General features: G+C 42.6%; 1 protein-coding gene across 1 annotated transcript; it reads right to left on the bottom strand.

Moving 5' to 3' along the window:
* Positions 1–802: 802 nt before the first annotated feature.
* LOC308087595 (breast cancer anti-estrogen resistance protein 3 homolog) lies at positions 803–19,846 on the bottom strand. The gene is made up of 15 exons (XM_080431559.1): positions 19,723–19,846; positions 18,842–18,970; positions 16,850–16,975; positions 16,264–16,380; positions 15,158–15,378; positions 14,425–14,525; positions 14,045–14,176; positions 12,474–12,665; positions 11,911–12,156; positions 10,995–11,431; positions 8,964–9,079; positions 7,238–7,409; positions 5,605–5,716; positions 4,410–4,613; positions 803–3,608 (listed from the first exon to the last, which is right to left on the bottom strand). The coding sequence occupies exons 1-15, from the start codon at positions 19,744–19,746 to the stop codon at positions 3,430–3,432; spliced, it is 2,508 nt and encodes an 835-aa protein (XP_080287685.1). The 5' UTR covers positions 19,747–19,846; the 3' UTR covers positions 803–3,429.
* Between the last annotated feature and the right edge of the window lie 861 nt (positions 19,847–20,707).

Here is a 20,707-nt window from a genome sequence, read left to right as displayed (position 1 = left end):
CGTTAGCCTCATGGCATAATTGCCTACGTGTTTTTTTGGCCAAATTGACATTTTTGCCAAACTCTACTCTCCTAACACCGCTGCTTCATGGTGCCTTATTGCATTTGTCTTCAGCCTTGCCATATGTCAACCAGAATGCTAGTTACATTCCAAAAATTACATAGGCAATTATGCTTTGAGGCTAACTTATTTAATTTGACTTAGGCAGACATGATTTTGAATGTAACAAGTCAAAATTTTCATTTAATATTCTTTCCTGAAAACCTTCAAAATATGACTTAGGCAATTATGCTATGAGGCCAAGAAAATGTTGTCCACCTCAATGCACAAACGGTTACTGATACAACACATAAAAATCATCCTCTACAGATTATATTGTATATTTATTATGTATTTAACATTAAAATTCATCAATATCTTTTTACAGTCAAGTCTCCTAGAGAAAATATATTACAGTCTAGTATTAACATGCCGATGCTTAAAATAATTATGTACACCTTTAGTACTTCACACAATGACTTTTACCAGTTAGACCATTAGGTCTGTCTTTACATAAAGTACAGAAATTCAGATTTGTAAACCTGTGGTATCCAGATCTGATGTTTAGAGGAAACAACAAAAGGTCTAGATTCAGAGGACTGGAAATCAGATTTTCTGTACTTGTATACACCCAGTCTGGGACAGGGATAACAAAACAAAAAAAAACAACATAATACATGTTAATGCTGAGATCATATTTAGCTAAATTCACATTAGCTAACAAAATACTCGTCAAGGCCATCTAAATGAAATGACTTCAATGTTCTTTCTTTTTTCGTTGTTGGTCAGATTTGTGCAAATGTTCTTGCATAAATAATGCCTAGGGTTAAGATCTTTGTTGTTGTTGTTTTGTTGCTATTAGTACAATAGGACAAACCAGATCTTACGATAAATGTCACACTATTATATCACACACAGTGTCATTCAATCCAAGTATTAACTATCTCACCCAAGATGAAGGGTTTTTCCTTTTATAAACTCAATGAATTGATCAGATGGTTTATCCATATTTAGCGATCAGCAAAAAGGATAAATCACAAAACTGGTCACATGAACTAATCAGAAGGAGCGAGTGCATTTTGCGGCAGCGGAAGCTGCCGCGGAACTGCCGGTGGAGGAGCGGCAGCTGCCGGCAGTGACTGCCGGCGGTGGAGCGGCAGCTGCCGGCGGAGCAGCGGAACTGCCGCGGAACTGCCGGTGGAGGAGCGGCAGTCAACTTCTTTTTTCCGCCGATAAAGTATAGTTTTGGACCATGACGGAGGCGCGCCGACTCAGCAGACCTTGAGGCCAAGGAGTCGCGCCCGAGCGCCTCCAGGCGCGAGTGCCCGCGACGACCGGCCGATGGTCTGCTAGTCGTCCGAGTTATGTACCGATAGGCACAGAATCGTAAATAATATTGGTGGGGACTGCGTTACACAAACGCAGCACACTCCCAAAGCTGGCGCCGCCGGCAGCTGCCGCAGCAGCTCCGCGGCAGCTGCCGCTGCCGGAAAATGCACTCGCTGTCCCTCGAACTAATTATGATTTTCCTATTTTAAAGCAGCCAAGAATCTCCATAGGGGACAACAGGCTAATATGACAGACATGTAGACCCCCCCCCCCCCCCCGCTTTTTTACAGGTTGTATAATACAACCTGTATTATACATTAACATTATTAAATATGTATTTCTGTTACCCATATACAGTAGCTCTGGCTCTGCAGGAGTGTTCGTCCCCTCCTCCTCTTACAGCTTTATTATTCCATTCTGTCTTTTTATACCAGGAATAAAAAACACTATTTAAGTGTCTAAAAGGGATGCACTGATATTTTAAAATGTTACTGCTGTTTGACACATTAAGTGTGTAAAACATTTCTTCATAATCGATAAGCAAAACCCTCCCCTATCACTACTTGTTGATAGTTAAAACACTTTGGTACGAAGGGAAATGCTCTTCATTGGAGTGCCAATGTAAAAACAAAACAAAAAAACATTTTATCCAAAGTACCTTGGTGGGAAATAAATAGACCAAAATTCAAGATGTCAAGGCATCCCTTTAAGTATTTGTTTCAGTAACACCGGCCAATCCCTTTAAAAAGGCGTCCATTTCTGCTACTGGCTGGAGTGGAAGTCAAACGTGACTTTTTTTTCCGTGAAAGAGGAAGCATTGCATTTTGTACTTTGCTGACATCCATACATCCAGTCTCAGAAGAAAATGGTTAATTACCTGAGTTATGACTAATGTTAACATACTGCAAGTCAGCAATGATAAATTGCTCTGTATGTACAGTATGTTGCGGTCAGTGAAATGTTAAACGGTTGCTGTTGTCATGTCATTCTGGAACCCAGGTTTCATTAAAGCATGCTGGTCTTCTAACCCATCACAAAATAACAATAATAACTCTGCTATGTATGTACAGTATGTAAGCCACAATATAACAATATGAACTCTGTAGATATACTGTACATTGAACGTGTGTGTGTGTGAGAGCTACATATTAGGTTCTCTGGCTAAATGATCCCCACAGTAAAAAAAATCCTCAGTGTTTAAATTATATGACATCATCACATTGCAAGATGTCCAACATAAAAAAAATAAAAAAAAATCAGCTGGCATTGAATCATAAGCTACATAGAAGTTACAGGTATAGGGAGCAGGTGCACGATGGAACAAACATGGCCGTTGACTATAATATTCCCACTAGTGGTCATATTCAGTCAGTCAGTCAGTCCATCCACAGCTCTGTTTGGAACTATTTCACCGCTTTTCTCCAAATCGAGCCGAGACATTATCAAAGTGGGATCTTCAGGGTTCCTTGGGGGGGGGGGGTCTGTAAGAGAGTGTACAAATGGAACCAAATGGACCCTTACGGGTCTGTAACTCAGAGAGTGTACGAATGGAACCAAAGGACCCTTTCGGGTCTGTAACTCAGAGAGTGTGCAAATGGACCCTTACAGGTCTAACTCAGAGAGAGTACAAATGGAACCAAATGGACCCTTACAGGTCTGTAACTCAGAGAGCGTACAAATGGAACCAAATGGACCCTTACAGGTCTGTAACTCAGAGAGAGTACAAATGGAACCAAATGGACCCTTACAGGTCTGTAACTCAGAGAGCGTACAAATGGAACCAAATGGTTTCATTTGTACACTCTCAGAGTTATGGGTTTTCCTTGAAACTGAAACGTTTTGAGAAACCACTGCACCACAGAACAGATCTATCAGACCTATCAGCAGGAGTGCACGCTACTGAGTAACACACTGTCTGTCGAGAGTGTTTCAAAACACACTGTGGACAACGGAGCGGCTTGCAGAATGTGTTTTTCCACTCCAACCGCTAACGTTACTCCAACAACAAACAAGGAAGAGAAAATATCTTTCTCAGAAAGTCCGTGCTCCTCTCTCCGCTCGTCAGATCTGGGTGTGTGTTTTGGGAGGGGGCTCCAGTTTCCGTGACAACGCGGTGAGGATGAGGGAGAACTTGTTGAAGCGATCGGACTGGTTGACGGTGGCTCCGCGGCTCCCCCAGAGCAGCCGCAGCTGAAAGTCTGTCTTGAACACTTCCAGGAGGTCTTCGTCGCACTGGAAGCCTACACACGCGCACACACAGTGATTGATTGAATAATTTAATTAAGTGTAAAGTTGCAAAGACAAGCACAGGGAAGTACACAGTTCAATGCAAGGTCTGTTAAGAGGATTTTAAACACAAGAAAGCACTATGGCTTGTTTCCATTGGGGTCCTTTGTACTCAATTCATCGAATGAACACACACACACACACACACACGCACGGACGCATGCACACACGCACGCACACAGACGCATTTGAAGAAATAAATAGTCTTCTCGAGTCTTCAAAGTTATTACCTAAATCTGCACTAATTCTGGAAGTCCACACCTACAGTGCACACACTAACATGGAGCCCAAAGTACAAAACAGTACTTTATGTATATATATAGTCGCTGTTGTGACGGGGAGAAACCTTGTGTCTCCATAATTCAACTTTTTGTTTTGTTTTGTAGATTATTGCCGTACCCACACAAAAGTTGCAAAAATTGCAGATCTACAAGCTGTTGTGAGCTTGTAGATAGGCTATTTTTGATCGGCTATTTTTGAGTGAAAGCCAAAGTGGTGACGTCTGTCTGTGGGTTTTGTTTTATAATTACTGAACCAATCAATGGATACTGAAAAGTATTAACAAGCGCTTGTGACTGAATAATAACTGCACTGGATCCTGTGGAACACAGGCTCTTTTTTTTTTCTTTTTCTGAAAAGTAACAGTATGGGATATACAAGGTTTCCAACAGGACAGCGACGATATATATGTATAGCTTGTGTGAGATCAGATGGGATTACATACAGTAAACCATAAAGGCTAAACTGTGGGTTACCTTGTAAAGCCGTCTGTGCGTTGGCCGTGTAGCTGTGTGCGTTGTGCGCAACGCCGCGGGCGGCCTGCAGGTGGCGCAGCATGATGTCACAGCCCTGCTCGCTGGTCTCCCACAGCTCCGCCCCCTCGGGAGTGATTGACGGCCGCTCCATCAGGGCGAGGAGGGGCAGCAGCAGAGGCACACACACCACAGGGGGGAGGGAGGCTGAGAATGACAACAATGTTTGTTTATCACACACCACAGTGTTTGTTTATCACAAATCAGAGTGAGTGGCCTTGTTTAACCTTTATCTACTTGTGTGACTTTTATTACGTGTGGCTCTGGGTGAAAGGCCTGGATATACCTTATTGCAACCCACACACTCTCACATACTCTCTCTCTCTCTCTATTACAGGCTGTTTGTACAGGGTTTATACTGTTGTATACTCTTTGTTCATCATTGATGGTACTTTTTGTTGCAATGTTTTCTTTCTTTCTCATTATATGAAGTGTATTCTCTCTCTCTCTATCTCTCTTTCTCTCTCTCTCTCTCTCTCTCTCTCCTTCTCCTACCTGCTTTAGGAGAGGAACACCTGCAGGCAATAACAATCAGGAGAGCTAAAGGAGAGCTGATGAGAACTGTATTTTGTTGTTTAGTGTTGTCGGTGCTTCTTAATGTTTTCCTTGCCTTTGTATGGCTGTATACGACAGTAACTCTGTAACTCTTAACTGCTGTGCTGCCTTTGGGCGACTGAGTTCCCCCTCGGGATCAATAAAGGTACAGTATCTACCTATCTATATATTTATCTATCTATCTATCTATCTATCTATCTACTGCAGTCGTGCATGCACACAGACTAGGCATGTGACGATTTATCGTAAATCGATTCAAATCGATTCAAACTGGTGACAATTTAAATCCATTTAATCAAAAATGTATCGCGATGTAAACAGCAGAGGGCGCACTTGAGACAAGACAAAAAAATAATCATCATTTGCTACTGTATTGAAAAGATGATAAGAGAAAACACAGTATTGTAAAAAATAAAAGAAAATACTGGATTTGTGTAAGAAAAAAAATGTGTCTGGAAACAAATTTTGTTAAAAAAATCTTGAAAAATCCAAGCAAGTGTGTGTGTGTGTGTGTGTGTGTGTGTGTGTGTGTGTGTGTGTGTGTGTGTGTGTGTGTGTGCACACACATGTGTGCTTCCAGTACCTGTGCCCTCATACAGGCTCTTGTAGAAGGGTTTAAGTGTTTTCTCGTAGTTGATGGCCGTCTGTGTGTAGCTCCTTCTCAGTGCGGTCCATGTCTGCTCCAAACGGCTGATCTACAAACGCACACATAGAACCACAGAGAAGCAACACTTTACTCTCTGACGAAGATGCATCGTTCGTTGTCATCAAATAACAATCACACAGCTGTGTGTGTGTGTGTGTGTGTGCTCCGGTTTCCTTCTGGGGATTCTGATCAATACAAATAGAGAGAGAGGAGGGGGGGGGCGGTGGAGCAGTCAAGAATATTATGTGTGCATGTTTAACCCATTAAGACCTGAAGCCGATTCTACAAATGTTTTCTAAATCCCAACAGTATTCTGAAAAAAAAAGAAGTTTTTATATCAGTGGTGCTCAAATGTTTTCACGTCAAGGACCCCCAAACGTATATGTATTTGGCCGCCGACTCCTATCTCAAAATATTTTGTTCCAGGGACCCCCCAGAAGCAAAGATTTTAGATAAAAATGCACTTTAAAACAATATATATTCCAAGTGTCCGGGTAGCTCAGTCGGTAGAGCTCTCGCCTTCAGACCACAAGGTCATGGGTTCGATCCCGGGCACCGCCAACTCAGCGCATGAGTAGCACGGCTTGGGTGCGGTAAGTCGTGCGGTAAGTACTGGGAGCTGAGGATAGGTGTGGCGCTCCACCTCAGCAATCCATCTCCCAGGGGTCTAGCGCATAGTAACGGGGACAGACTCCCGCGTGTTACTCGGCTGATACCGACAATAAGCCATCTCCCGACCTACTTACTTACTTACTTATATTCCAAGATTTGCACACATTTTCACGATTTCTCAAAAATAGCAGATCTACAAGCTCGTAGCGCGGCACTCGGTGCCGCGCTACGAGCTTGTATATCTGCTATTTTTGAATAGCCAAAGTGTAAAATAATGTTGTTTTTTTTGCTCAAATCAAGAAGTTCCAGGTCTTAATGGGTTAACCACCTAGGATTCAAGCGCGGGTCTGTCTCCTGCATGGGGGAAGCAAACTTCTACCGCAGTCCCTGGCAGGGCTACTCTACTGGGTATGACTGTAATTGTTTTCTTAGTATTATGAGTGTGTCTGTATTCAATCACATGAACCCTAGCGTCACCCCTATTCTTATCCTTGGGCATTATGTCATAGTAGGCCAACATTTGGTGAAAATGGCTATTATTGTCAACCACGAGATTTGGTGTAGAGGGGGAAAAAAATTAGAGGGCCAAGGACAGACCCCTGGGGGACTCCAGTCAGTGAGGTATATCGTCTCTTGTCGGGTGGAAACCTCATTATGTCCCAAACTGTTACTTTTCAGGATTCAAATTCTAAAAGTTTGAGCTTGTAGATCTGCTACCTTTAAGAGTCAAAGTACAATATTTGCCTCTGAGAGTGGAGTGGAGTATTGGAAATGGGAAATACTCCAGTAAAGTAAAAATTCCTCAAAAGTGTACTTAAGTACAGTACTTAAGTAAGTGTACTTAGTTGCTTTACACACCACTGTGTGTGTGTGTGTGCTGTGTGTGTGTGTGTGTGTGTGTGTGTGTGTGTGTGTGTGTGTGTGTGTGCGCGTGCGTGTGTGTGTGTGTGCGCGCTACCTGTGGCAGGTCCAGGGCCTTCATCAGAGCGGTGAAAGCGTACAGGTCACCCACGGCGTCCTTCAGCTCCATGGCGACCAGGATGATGCGGTTCAGCGTGGTCGCCCGCTCCTCCACGCTGCCCGTGCATCCCAGGATGTCCACGGCCACGCCAATCGCCATGGTGTGATGTCTGGGGGAGACCAAGCAGCAGTCTTTTTCACAAGCATTATGACCCGTAAACCACTTAAACCCTATATATCGTCACTGTCGGGCAGAAACCTCTTATCTCCATATTCTAACTTTTTGTGTTTTACGTAAATTAAGTAAGTAGCAGATCTGCAAGCTCGAAACGCACCAAAACACAGCCGAAAATAGCGTTGTGATCAGCTATGAGCTAGTAGAGCGCCAATTTTCACTGAATGTTCGCCTAGTTTGGCCAAATGTTTGCCTATTATGACACACCCATCAATAGGGAGGTTAGGGTTCATGTAGTTAATGTATGAATGCCAAGACACTTTCATCCATAAAACATCATACCTGAGGTCCTCATTGAAAAAGGCTGAAAGTGCTTATATTGTTTTGTACATTTTTGAGGTAAATAATTTGCCTCTGTATTGGGAATTGAGACGCAATGCACACAAGGTACTGATAAAGTAAATAAATGAATAATGAATGAATAACTTTTTGTATAGTTGTATATATTGCAATAATGTGTGGCTGTCACAACATCCCACTCCTGGACTTTTTCTCACGCCACACAGTTTGGGAACTACTGCCTTAAATCAAATGTTTTGTCGCGTGATGGTGTTCCGTGCAGAGAACGGCAGAGAATAGCAGAACCAACAATTTAATGCATCTGAGTCATAGGCTACCAGATGCATCCATAAATATGACAAGTACGGCGTTCAGATCCATGTCACACATACTGTACTGGCCAATCCAAGTCAAAGGTCACAGAAACTAAACCCAAGTCAAGCCGGCAGGCATGAAAATTGGATCAAAGTTGAATCATGAGTCCCCATGGACTCGCCACTTTATACTCCTCTCTGTGTGTGTGTGTGTGTGTGTGTGTGTGTGTGTGTGTGTGTGTGTGTGTGTGTGTGTGTGTGTGTGTGTGTGTGTGTGTGTGTGTGTGTGTGTGTGTGTGTGTGTGTGTGTGTGTGTGTGTGTGTGTGTGTGTGTGTGCACGTGCGTGTACAAATGTAACCAAATAGGATTTCTCAGAGTAGAACATCGCCATGAATGTCAAAAAACTGTTACTTTTCCACAAAATAAGGAACCATGTGTTCCAACGGATTCAATGCACTACTTAGTCACAAGCTCTTGTTAATGCTTTTAATTTTTTCGGTATTTATAAAAACCAGACTTAACCACTTACACTTTCATTAAAAAAAAAGAAGCAGGTCTACAAGCTCACGTGTGGTATCATTAATAGCTTATAGATCGGCTATTTTTTGCTACTTGACAAAGTAAACTTTAACCATTATTTTATACTTTTGTCTATTTTTGAAAAATCTTGAACATTTGTGCAAAAAAGTTTAATTTATGAAAAACTTTATGAAAAACTTTAACCAAAGTTTATACTTGTGGCTATTCAAAAATAGCAGATCTACAAGCTCATAGCGCGTCACTTCGTGCCGCGTTATGAGCTTGTAGATCTGCTATTTTTGAACATTTTGTGCAAAAAAGGCTGAAATATGGAGATTACAAGGTCTCTGGTCGTTCACAGAGAGTGCGTATATACCTCTCCAACAGGTCCAGTCTCAGCTGTTGACCGTGTGGCAGAGTCACCAGTTCCAGACCCGAAGCCACGCCCATCTGCTCTTTCACTTCCTCGGACACACCCAGTATCCTAGCAACCTGAGAAAACAAAAAGAGACACACATCCAACCAGGTTTTACAACACGTATTTTTTTTGGGAGGGGATTTTTGTTGGGGCTTTTTATGCCTTTTATTTAGAGAGGGATAGAGGGAAAGTAGGCTGACAGGAAATGGCAAAGGTCGTCGGGAACGGGAGTCGAACCCGCGACATGCTGTCAGGCTGGCATTGCAGCCTAGGGTGCCTGGACCGTCTGTCTGTCTGTCTGATAGACAACTGTCTGATAATCTGTCGTCTCATAATTCTATAATTGTGTGTGTGAACAGTATGTGTGTGTGGTTGGACAGCTGTTGTTTTTTCAGGGCTGTTTATGTCGCTGCGCTGTGATAGCGGCGCATCATGCGATTCTTTTTAATGTGAGCAGCAGCAACAACAACCTGGGCAGCAGGCTTAGTTTTAATCTAATTCTCTACAATACTGGCAGTCAGAGGGAGAGGAACTGCTTTTAAGAGCAGCAGTAAACATGTTTACCTGCAGATTTAGAGTGTGTGTCTATGTGTAACGTGAGTGTGTCTACCTGTACACTTGCATGCAGTTGTGTAAAGTAGCTAAGTACATTACTCAAGTACTGTACTTAAGTACAATTTTGAGGTACTCTTACTTTACCGGAGTATTTCCAATTGTCTATACTTTTACTTCTACAGCACTACATCTCAGAGGCAAATATTGTACTTTCCACTACAATTATTTGAAAACTTTAGTTACTAGTTACTTTGCAGATATAAAGTATTACATTATAAAACATACATTACTTTGGCCCTATTTTATACCTAGACAATTTGAGCAGATCTACAAGCTCACAACGCGTCGCGATGTGACGCGTTGTGAGCTTGTAGATCTGCTATTTTCAAACATTTTAGTACTTTTACTTTTGGTACTTTAAGTACATTTTGTTACCAATACTTTTGTACTTTTACTCAAGTAAATTTTGAATTGGGGGCCCCCCGACCCCCCACCCCTCGAAAATCGGCGATCGAAAATCGGCCAAAGTGGCCGTTTTCAAGATGTTTTGGCCATTATCTCTGGAACGGAAGGTCCAATCTTCTCAGTTCAAAGCTTGTTGGATGCGTGACTTTGAGGACGGTCACGCAATGACACACTCATAAAATGACACCTTTTCGGGATATTTGGGTTTTCTAGGGGAGGCGAGATCTTAGTTGGGCAGGCCTGTCCTGCCTCTACAGTGGGTACTTTTGTACTATTACTCAAGTAACATTCAGTGAACACTCATGAACACAGGCCTTTTGCTTCTAACAGAGTATTTCTACATTGCAGTATTGATACTTAAAGTTGTACAATGCAAAATCACAAATAACGATTTTTAGCAACCTCTGCTGGTCACTACCGTCACTGCATACAATTTCCGTATTCCTCGATTACCCAGAATTCCATTCGTTTTCACCGGAAGCCGGAAGCGTTTCAAAAAGCGATCTTTTAATTGTTTTATACTATCTACGGATCGTTTCTCTTAGCCAGTGGAGCATTAGTTACCATGAGCTGTGCTTTCTTTTTCTGTTCTTTTTCGATCTTCCAATCCTACATTCTCTTAAAATCAGCGTGAGGTTCCTTTTTGTTATTAGCGCGGTAGTTCCTGGCCAAACAGGAAACTGTTGCGGTAGTTCCTGGCCAAACAGGAAACCAGTGCATTTCCGCCTCCGTTTTCCGGCCAGATGACGTCATTTCCCCGGGAAAGTCCCCCCCTTCACCGTTCAATAGTAAATATATAAATAAAAGGCTTCCGGGGGTGAAATTCATGGAGTGGGTGTTGTGAAACTTTTGCCACTCACAAAAGATATACAATTTAACTTTATTTTTGTTGAAAACGTTACCTAGTATGCCTTTAAAGAAATGTGAATACGTATTCCACCACTGTTTTGCACGTATATGCATGCGTACCAGGCAGTCAGCCATCAGCAGGTGTCTGGCTATGCTGTGGTGGTTGTGGTCCAGCAGCAGCTCCTTGGCTCTCTTCAGAACCACCATCTCCAGCGGCTTGTTCTCCGGCGGCAGGAGACGGGAACCGAAGTCCGCCGGACGGAACGCCGACTCCGTCTCGAACACCGGGCACCGGAACGCCGCCGTCCTCTCCTTTTCTCTCCTCCTTTTCTCTTGCTCTTCTTCCCTCCCGCCGCCGTCCTCCTCCTCTCCTTCGCTGTTCTCCAGGGCCGCGATGGCGTGGTGATAGGAGCTCCTGTCCAGCGCTCTCCTCCCGCTCCCCTCCGCGTCGTTGTCCTCCTCTCTCCCTCCTGCGTCTCCTTCCAGCCCTTCTTCTCTCCTCAGGCGCTCCACGTAGCTGCAGGACGGTGGCTGCAGCTCGTGGGTGTGTGGTGTGTCTGTGATGGTGAGTGAGAGGCGGGGTTATTATTGTTAACGACGAGTCATTCAAATTAGAACTTAGAAAAAAACATTTGGCTTAACACGAGGCTATATAAAAACGAGGCTTTACAAAAAAAAACTATCGAAACTGTATTGTGTGTTTACAAACGAACTAAAACAAACTAAAATCACAGAGAAAATGTCCTTAGTTTTAGTCAGTATCCAATATTCTTCTTTTAAAACATAGCCAAAGATGCATTGTGAGCTTGTAGATCTGCTATTTTCAGAGCTGCCATGATGTACCCCATAACAATGAAAAATAAATGAAAACTAACACTAAAAATAGTTTAAAAAAAGAAAGAAAAAAAAAGTTAAGCCCTTTTCACAAAATAAAACTGAAACTTAAACTTAAACTAGCAAACCCACCAAAAAAACAAAAAAAATGAAATTGAAAACATGAAGTCAAAACGAAAGGAAAACTCAAAGCTAAAATAACCTTGGCAGTTGGGGGTGTGGTCTAATACGGCTCTAATTGGCCCCTCCCACTCCTGTGGGCTGAGCGGTGCAGGGCTGGGCGGCTGGCTGTCACTGTGTTCTGTGTCCCGGTTTGAATCCGGCGGCTGGTCCATGCTAGCAGGACGAACGGCAGTAGGCATCATGGTACTCTGGGGGTTGGCAGGGATCTGTAGCTGGTGCTGGAACTTCAGGGGCTTGGCTGGGGGCGCAGGGGGCACCATGGAGGCTGTGGAGCGACCAAAGAAGGGACATTAACCCATTGAAACCTGAGGCCCATTCTACAAATGCCTTCTAAATCAGTAGTTCTCAAACCTTTTTCGCACGAAGGACCCCCCAAATGTATATGTATTTGGCCGCGGACCTGAACGGTTTCCCACAATTAAGTGATAGATAAATAAATAAATAGTATCCCTTAACTTGATGATAGTTCATCAGCATTTGAAGTCATATTTAATAATAGTGGGTAATTCAATAAACTCAAAAACGTAATTATATTCCTGCATGACGACTGAAAATGTAAAGGAAGGTATAAGTGGTTTATACCTCCATTCCTCCACACACAGTTGGTGCTTTCTAATGGAGGAGCTGTAAGGCCGGTGGAGGAGGGCGAGGAGGATGTGAGATGATCCAGGGGATGGAGGTGGAGGGAGAGAGGGAGTCGCAGCATGGGCACCTTGCTGGGTTTGGGGGGCGGTTTGGGACACAGCTGGCTGTCTGAACCCCGGATGGCCTGGCCTGTAGACACAGAGAGTACAACATGTTATTTATCTCAGCCTCTCTGGAGTGTACTGAACCTAAAGAGATACGCTGTCAGAACAATAATAACAGACAAAGAAGGAGGAAGACTCACGACAGGCTCTCAGGTTTTTCTCAAAATGTCTATTTTGAATAACGTTTCAATCTGTCAACCTTCATCAGATCAATTGTTGACAAACAACACATAATGTACATCGCTGTTGTCGGGAATATGTCTCCATATTCTAACTTTTTGACAGATAAAATAAGAGAGGCAGAAGCATCAAAAACATAAGAGACAAACTGAAAAAAATCTGTGTATAAAGTAGGTAAGAGGGAGGATGAAAAGTCTGCTGCATACTCCCAACTGATGTCCGAAATGTGTTTGGACAGGGTAGGTAATTGAGGACAAAATTATGTCATTAAGAACGCTGGCAGTGCCTGTCAGAACAAAGTTTGGATGTTCTTGCACCTCTGAGATGTTCTAACTAGCCGAAGAAAGACAGAACATTGTGTGACTGTGGGCACTGGGCAGCAGTTCAAGGGTGTGCATGATTTATTTAGTTTGGTTTCTGCGTTCTGCCCAAGGCTTGATTCTGCTAGCAGTAGGAAGCAGCGATAGTTTTGAGACATTGTTAGATGAGGAGGTTAGGAGGTACTAGTCTCACATGCCAACCTCCAGGAGGTATAAAACACCTCTGAAACCATACATAGACGCAACCTGTCGCAGGAAATGGCAAGCTCTAGCCAATCAGAAAGACGGACCGTTTGGGTTGGCCAATCAGGGAAGCCGATGCATACAATCTCCCGAACACACCAAGAATTATTTCGGCCTCTTTCTCAGACCCACGGGCAATATGATTATATTACACGCCAAGTTTGAGACCGAATTTATGCCAGACACACACACACACACACACACACACACACACACACACACACACACACACACACACACACACACACACACACACACACACACACACACACACACACACACACACACACACACACACACACACACACACACACACACACACATTATAGTATAGATATCAACTCAGTTATCTTGCTTATCATAGACACTTCCATATCTCATATCCAGACCCTTGGCTCAACATAGTGGCTTGTTTTATATTATCTGAAATTGAAATCACTTGCTGAAATATGGAACCAAATATGATCCAGGATACTTTTAAATTGCATTTTTCCATTCACATGCTAATAATTTTGGGGGCAAATGAAAATACCTAGAGGCTTGCCAAGCGCCTGGACAGTAAGACTGATTAGTTTTACTTGCCAGTGGGGCATTCTTATTACTGAACCTAATCATTGTTGTTCCCAGAAACATAAGCAGACAAACGACCACACACACACACCTGCCAGGGGCTCTGTGGATCTCCGCGGGAAAGTGGGGCTCAGGACTGGCTCGCTGCCCGTCCGAAATACTGGAGACTTGGGGCCGGGGCTGGGAAGGAGTGTGTCTGGATGCTGGGGCTGTGATCTGGACCCTAGGGAGGGGAGAGGAGAGGAGAGGACAGGAGTTTTTTGATTGATTGATTGATATATTTTATTCGATCATGATAAAAACATGTCACATGTACAGTACGTAACATACAGCTGACACACTATAATCATTGTGGACCTTAGTATGAGGTGTGCATGAGGTCATGTAGTGTGGTGCTGGTGATTGCATGAATGCCTAGAGTTCAGGGTGTGCTAAGCGTTCTACCAATGAATGAGATGACCTATTACCTACCAAGAGGGAGGAAGCTTTCTGATTGGTGTGTCTTAAGGGGGCGTCGTCGCTCCTGAACCTGGTTGAGGCTTGCTGGTTGGCTGCCACACCTGTCCTTCAACCTGAGTGAAAAAAGTTTAACCATCATTAATAATATTTATTGGCACAAAAAAAAGAAGAAAAAAAAAGAAATGCATTGGAATATATTACAACCTTCTAGTAAGCATAAATTAAAATACGCCAACATCTATATCTATATCCATACAGTATGTCTAAAATGTATGAAACTCTTTTGAAAATAGCAGATCTAGAAGTTGTGAGCTTGTAGATCGAAGTTTAAATAGGGCTCAAACCGGGAAAGCAGGGTGTCATTTTACATTTTAGCACGTTTTTCTGAAAACTCTTAGGATGTAGAACAATGGTTTAGAACAGTGGTTCTAAACCATCTAAGACTTTTTGAAAAGTCTTGAAAGTTTTTGAAAAATGTTGAACCATTTCAAAATGTTCAACTCAAATCTTCTCTCCTGGGGGGGGGGGGGTCCCTGGCACAAAACATGTTCAGATGGGGGTCCGCGGCCAAATACATATCAGTTTGGGGGTCCCCTTGGCACGAAAAAGTTTGAGAACTACTGATTTAGAAAGCATTTGTAGAATCGGCCCCAGGTCTAATGGATTAATTGAAGTATAGTTGTGCATTGTGATTACTGATACTGAATGTGTGCACGTGTGTGTGTGTGTGTGTGTATGCTCTGACCTGAGCTGATTGCCTCTGCTGTCCTGTATGTGTGTGTGGTCATGGTGAGCGTGTGTGTTGTCGTGGGAGTGGCCGTTGGTGATGTTGAGGCTGAATCGTTTCTGGTTCCGCTTCTCCGTTAGCCCCGCCTCCCGGTGGTTACCGACCAATCCGTACTTCTCCTCCAGACAGCGCAGCGGTAGCGCTCGGTTGATAGGCTGGAAGATGATGGCCCCCACCACCTGTAATCAATCGAGAATCAATGAATGAACAATCAATCAAACAAAAAAAAATTTAGAATTCCAAATTCCCAGACAGACTTAACATAGTATTTCTACATTGCAGTATTGATACTTTTACTTGAGTAAATCATGTGAGCACTTTTTCCACCACTGTTGAAAACTAGTCTTTGTCCAGTTCAATCAGCTGAACTTTACCATAGTGATCTGTACGCACAGTTCACACGTTAATGAATAGATTGCTGCAGTTAATTGGATAATTCACCTTTGGAGCAGCACTGGTCAGTAATATTGATGGATGTGTTTACTTGAAAGCAGATCAGCTAACAGCTGCTCTGGTTGTGTGTACAGAAGTGTAAGGATCACGAGACCTCAATAAGAACTAATGTGATGTTTGGACAATTTCCCCCTTTCCTTTTTCTCATGGAGTAATTAGGGAATTTATTCTCCCAAAAGAATGAGCTCTTTTCCCAGATCGCAAGCTTCAAAGTATCGCTTGGACTGGATCTGCTATTTTTGAAAAATCGTGAAAATGTGTGCAAATCTTTGAATATATATATATTTTGAAAGAGAACATTTGTAACTCAAATCTTAGCTTCTGGGGGTCCCTGGAACTAAATATTTTACAAATGTTCGCTTGAAAAAATATATAGGCTACGAAAAAAAAAAGAATAAAGCAGATCTACACCGATCTACACCGAGTGCCACGCTATGAGCTTGTATATCTGTGAGCTTGTATATATGAGCTTGTATATCTGCTATAATATAGCCAAAGAAATCTAAAATGACAGAGATGTGTTCCCAGATTGAATGGGTTAATTGTATTGTATTGTATTAGCCTTTTGGCAGTGACTCTAAACTACGCTAATATGTCATATCTAAACCCACCTGCGAGACAGGTTTCCTGTTGCCAACGTAGTATCTGATCAGGGCGGGGACACTGTCGAACCCCTCCCTCTCCAGCCGGTACTCCACTCTGGAGTATGCTTCATTCAGTGTCACCACCTAACGAGGAATGGTTATAGATAGTTATTATTTTCTGTTACAGTCTGTTCAGCCACAGAATTATCCCTCCTCGGCACACCACAAAGACAGTCTTTTGTGCCTGCAGCCATCAGGCTCCACAACCACACTTGATCCCTATATGAGGAGTTAACACCTGCTCTGTCTGTTACTGACTACTGATGCTTGACAAAAATGAACAAAAATGTTCAAAAATAGCAGATGTACAAGCTCACAGCGCTGCACGAAGTGACGCGCTGTGAGCTTGTAGATCTGCTATTTTTTTAATAGCCAAAGTTTAAAATATGGCTAAAGTGGTTAAAATAACTGCAAGATTATTAACTAATTTTGCTGAGGACCCCCTAGGAACCTCCCCAAGGACCCCTGGGGGTCCCTGGACCCCACTTTGAGAACCACTGTTCTAAGGCATTATTGCCCAGATTTCTATCATTGTCTCAGTCTGCCGTCCTACCTGTTTGGTGATTTTAAAGTGCTGAGCGACATTACGCCATTGGCAGGTCAGAACGTAACATCCTGGGCTGGACAGTGAGTCACGGAGCAGGAAATCTCCATCTCTCTGCACCAGGTTCTCTGCCACCTAGAAATGAGCATATTAAAGAAAATTAAATAGAGGATAGCAAGATCAGTGACCACGTAAGCCCTGTTTCAAAAGTATTGAAAATAGCAGTGGTGGAAAAAGTACTCAAATGTTTTACTTAAGTAAAAGTATCAAAACTGCAAGGTAAATACTCTTGTACAAAATGTACTTCGAGTTCAAAAGTATTGGCATCAAAATATACTTAAAGTACCAAAAGTAAAAGTACTCATTATGCAGAATGTCCCGTTTCACAAGTTATCATAGTATTCAAGGATTTGCAAAAATGTTGACGATTTAGAAAAAATAGCAGATCTACAAGCTCGTAGCGCCGCACTCGGTGCTACGAGCTTGTATATCTGCTATTTTTTAATAGCCAAAGAAATCTGACACAGATTCTTTCCTGGTCTAAATGGGTTAAACTGCAAAACACTTTCAGAGGTGGAGAAAATGTGAATTTGAGGTTAAATGCAAACGCTATAGGGAGAGGCAATTGCCATATCCCCTGGCTGGGACGCCAAATGGCGCCCCTGAATGAGGATTTTTGTCCTTGTGTTTATAGTGCTAAGGTTTCATTAAATCTAATAATGGTGCACTATAGCTGCAATACTGATGGTTATTTTATGAGCACAGTACCAGCTGTCTCTTATAGATATGTGAGGCACCTCTTTATAAAGATGCTCATCGTATCGGTTTTTACTGTAGAATTAATAGTTTGGCTCTAGCATAAGCTTTATGAAACATCCAACACATCAGATGCAGGTCTGCTCTCTCTGTGTGTGTCTCTCTCTCTCTCTCTCTCTCTCTCTCTCTCTATATACACACACACACACACACACACACACACACACACACACACACACACACACACACACACACACACACACACACACACACACATACTTTAAGTAAGTGTTTTTATTGTAGGCTGTGTGATGTTAGTTTACTTTAGACGGAGGAAAGGAAAGGGCTTATTAAAATTGATTACATCTCTGTGCTGAGCTTTATGAAGGCTGGGCTTTCACATGGCTCTCTCTCGGACACACACACACACACACACACACACACACACACACACACACACACACACACACACACACACACACACACACACACACACACACACACACACACACACACACACACACACACACACACACACACACACACACACACACACACACACACACACACACACACACACACACACACACAGGGGCTGGTGTCATTGGCCTGATGTTATAACCACAGTTTTGCTATGGAGGCCGTTGTTTTAAGGTGCCAGTAACGTGTGTGTGTGTGTGTGTGTGTGTGTGTGTGTGTGTGTGTGTGTGTGTGTGTGTGTGTGTGTGTGTGTGTGTGTGTGTTGGCTGACATTCTAATAATAGCTGATCTGGTTGGACCGGTCACCAATCAACCACATTGTTAAAGGTAGGGTAAGTGATTTTCTTTGATTAAATACGTGTTAAGTAGCTCTATATTTTGATATATATCAGTTGCTATAGAGTGTTTGTTCAGTAACAGGAGTCTCCCTGTCTCTCCACCTCTTTATTAAACAAAAAATACATTTTCAGGTCCGGATCATTTGGATCATTTGTATCCACTATAAAAAACGTAAGCTGATAAATGGGTACTCTCTCCTGATTGGCTGAAAGTTTGTCACCTATACCTGAAAATGTATTTTCAGTTTATTAAAGAGCTGGAGAGACGGGGAGACCCCTGTGACTGAACAAACACTCTATAGCAATTATTACTATATAGTGTTTTAACCTTTTAACAAAAAACTTTGTTTTAACCCAAAAATATCACTTACCCTACCTTTAAACAGAGGGACTCACATCTTGTGGTGTGTGTGAGTTTATGTGTTACCTGTCTGGGTATAGCTCCATGGTACCACGCGTGGCTTCTTGGTTCCTCTGAGCTCATCTTCAGCTCCTCCTCCAACTCTCTGTGGAGCTTCTCAGAGGAGCAGTCCATGATGAACTGGTCCCTGGAGAACTGCACACAAAACACACACACCAACACACTTCACTATACTGTATGTGCATGACAGAGAAACACATTAACAATCTCATTTAAAAAAAATCAAATCTTTAAAAACATTTGAACTTCTTAACCACATTAACCCTGTTTTTTCAAAAACATTTTAACATCTTAAAAATAAATCAAGAATTGAGAAAATAGCCAGTCATTGGCCTTTTGCGATATTTGTTATACAACAAAGTTTAGGGCTTAAGTGCTTAATTAATCAGTGTCCATTTTGGGTACTGATGACATTTATGACATGACATTTAAGGCGTACACAGTGCATTTTATGGATGTAGGTCAGAACAGCTCAGACAGAAAATATAACAAATAATCCTTGATTAATCCAAACCAGATAAACTGTAAGGAAGGGTAAAGAGAGAGAGAGATGTGATTTAAGAGGAAGGTGTGGGCAGAGACTTTGGCGGATTACTTCAGGATATTTGTTTTGTTAGGTTTCATAGTGTGCTGCATTACTGCACAATAGCGTGCGGTGAAAAAACCTGTACAATTCAACTCAAAATGAGCACGCTTCGTTGATTCTAACAGAATCCAGTCCAAACGACCTCAAAGTCTACATACCGATAATTCTCCAATGATAAGGACCGATCCAATACTAATTACAACAATCCAATATAATATATACAGCAATGAATGAAGGCAGAAGACACACGCGCTTAGGCATGCACACACATGCACACACACACACACACATACACACTTACATGACAACTGCTGGGCCTCTGCATTGCTCCCCCTCCGTCTTTCTCAAATATAATAAATTATAAAGAGAGACACTAGCTTTCTCCTTTACTCTTCCTCAAACACACACCCTTCTCACTCTCCCACTCACTTCTCTCTCGACTCATTTGTAGTGTTTTCTTTGTGTGTGTGTGTGTGTGTGTTTTGTCTTGTCACCCCTCCCTCCTTTGTGTTTTGACCCAAAGCCTTGCCGTGACATCATGATCTTGCCACCACCCAGCAGCCCTTACCTGCCTCACCTGTACACAGAACACACCCTGACCCGACACACACACACACACACACACACACACACACACACACACACACACACACACACACACACACACACACACACACACATAATGACACCTCAATCACACAGACAGAGACTCCATGACGCAGACAGCTCTGTCACATCAGGTGCAAATAATCACGTTTGGATGAGACTAAATGTCAACACTGTTTGTGAGTAAAGCACGTGAATCTGATGTCTTCTGTCTTTAGTTTTGAGGTGCCGTGTTCACATTATTAAAACAATATTAAAGTTATATTATCTTTTAAATCTTTAGTGTTTTGCCAATTATCTTGTCACCTTCATTTCTTACACATTGCCTATTCTTACACATTGCCTATTTCCTTTCTTACACATCGACTATGTCTCTCCCCTCTGTGCCCTCCTATTTTTCCTGTTTACTCTATATTTCTCTATATCTCTAAATCCATTAGAGACCCCATGGCCCTATGTCTCCATACTGTACATGACAGGAAGTCGTTATATCAGATTACACTCCCCCAGCAAATTAGGATAACAGGAAGGAAAAAAACATGCTTTTATAATCTCATCCCATACATGATTTTGTTCATTCTAAACTTGAGGCCAATAGCATGACAGAACAATGTGTGTGTGTGTGTGTGTGTGTGTGTGTGTGTGTGTGTGTGTGTGTGTGTGTGTGTGTGCGCGTGCGT

The sequence above is a fragment of the Gymnoscopelus braueri genome (genome assembly GCF_963280865.1).
Source record: "Gymnoscopelus braueri genome assembly, chromosome: 6".
NCBI classification, from domain to species: Eukaryota; Metazoa; Chordata; class Actinopteri; order Myctophiformes; family Myctophidae; genus Gymnoscopelus; species Gymnoscopelus braueri.
This window is presented reverse-complemented; position numbering and strand designations above follow the sequence as displayed.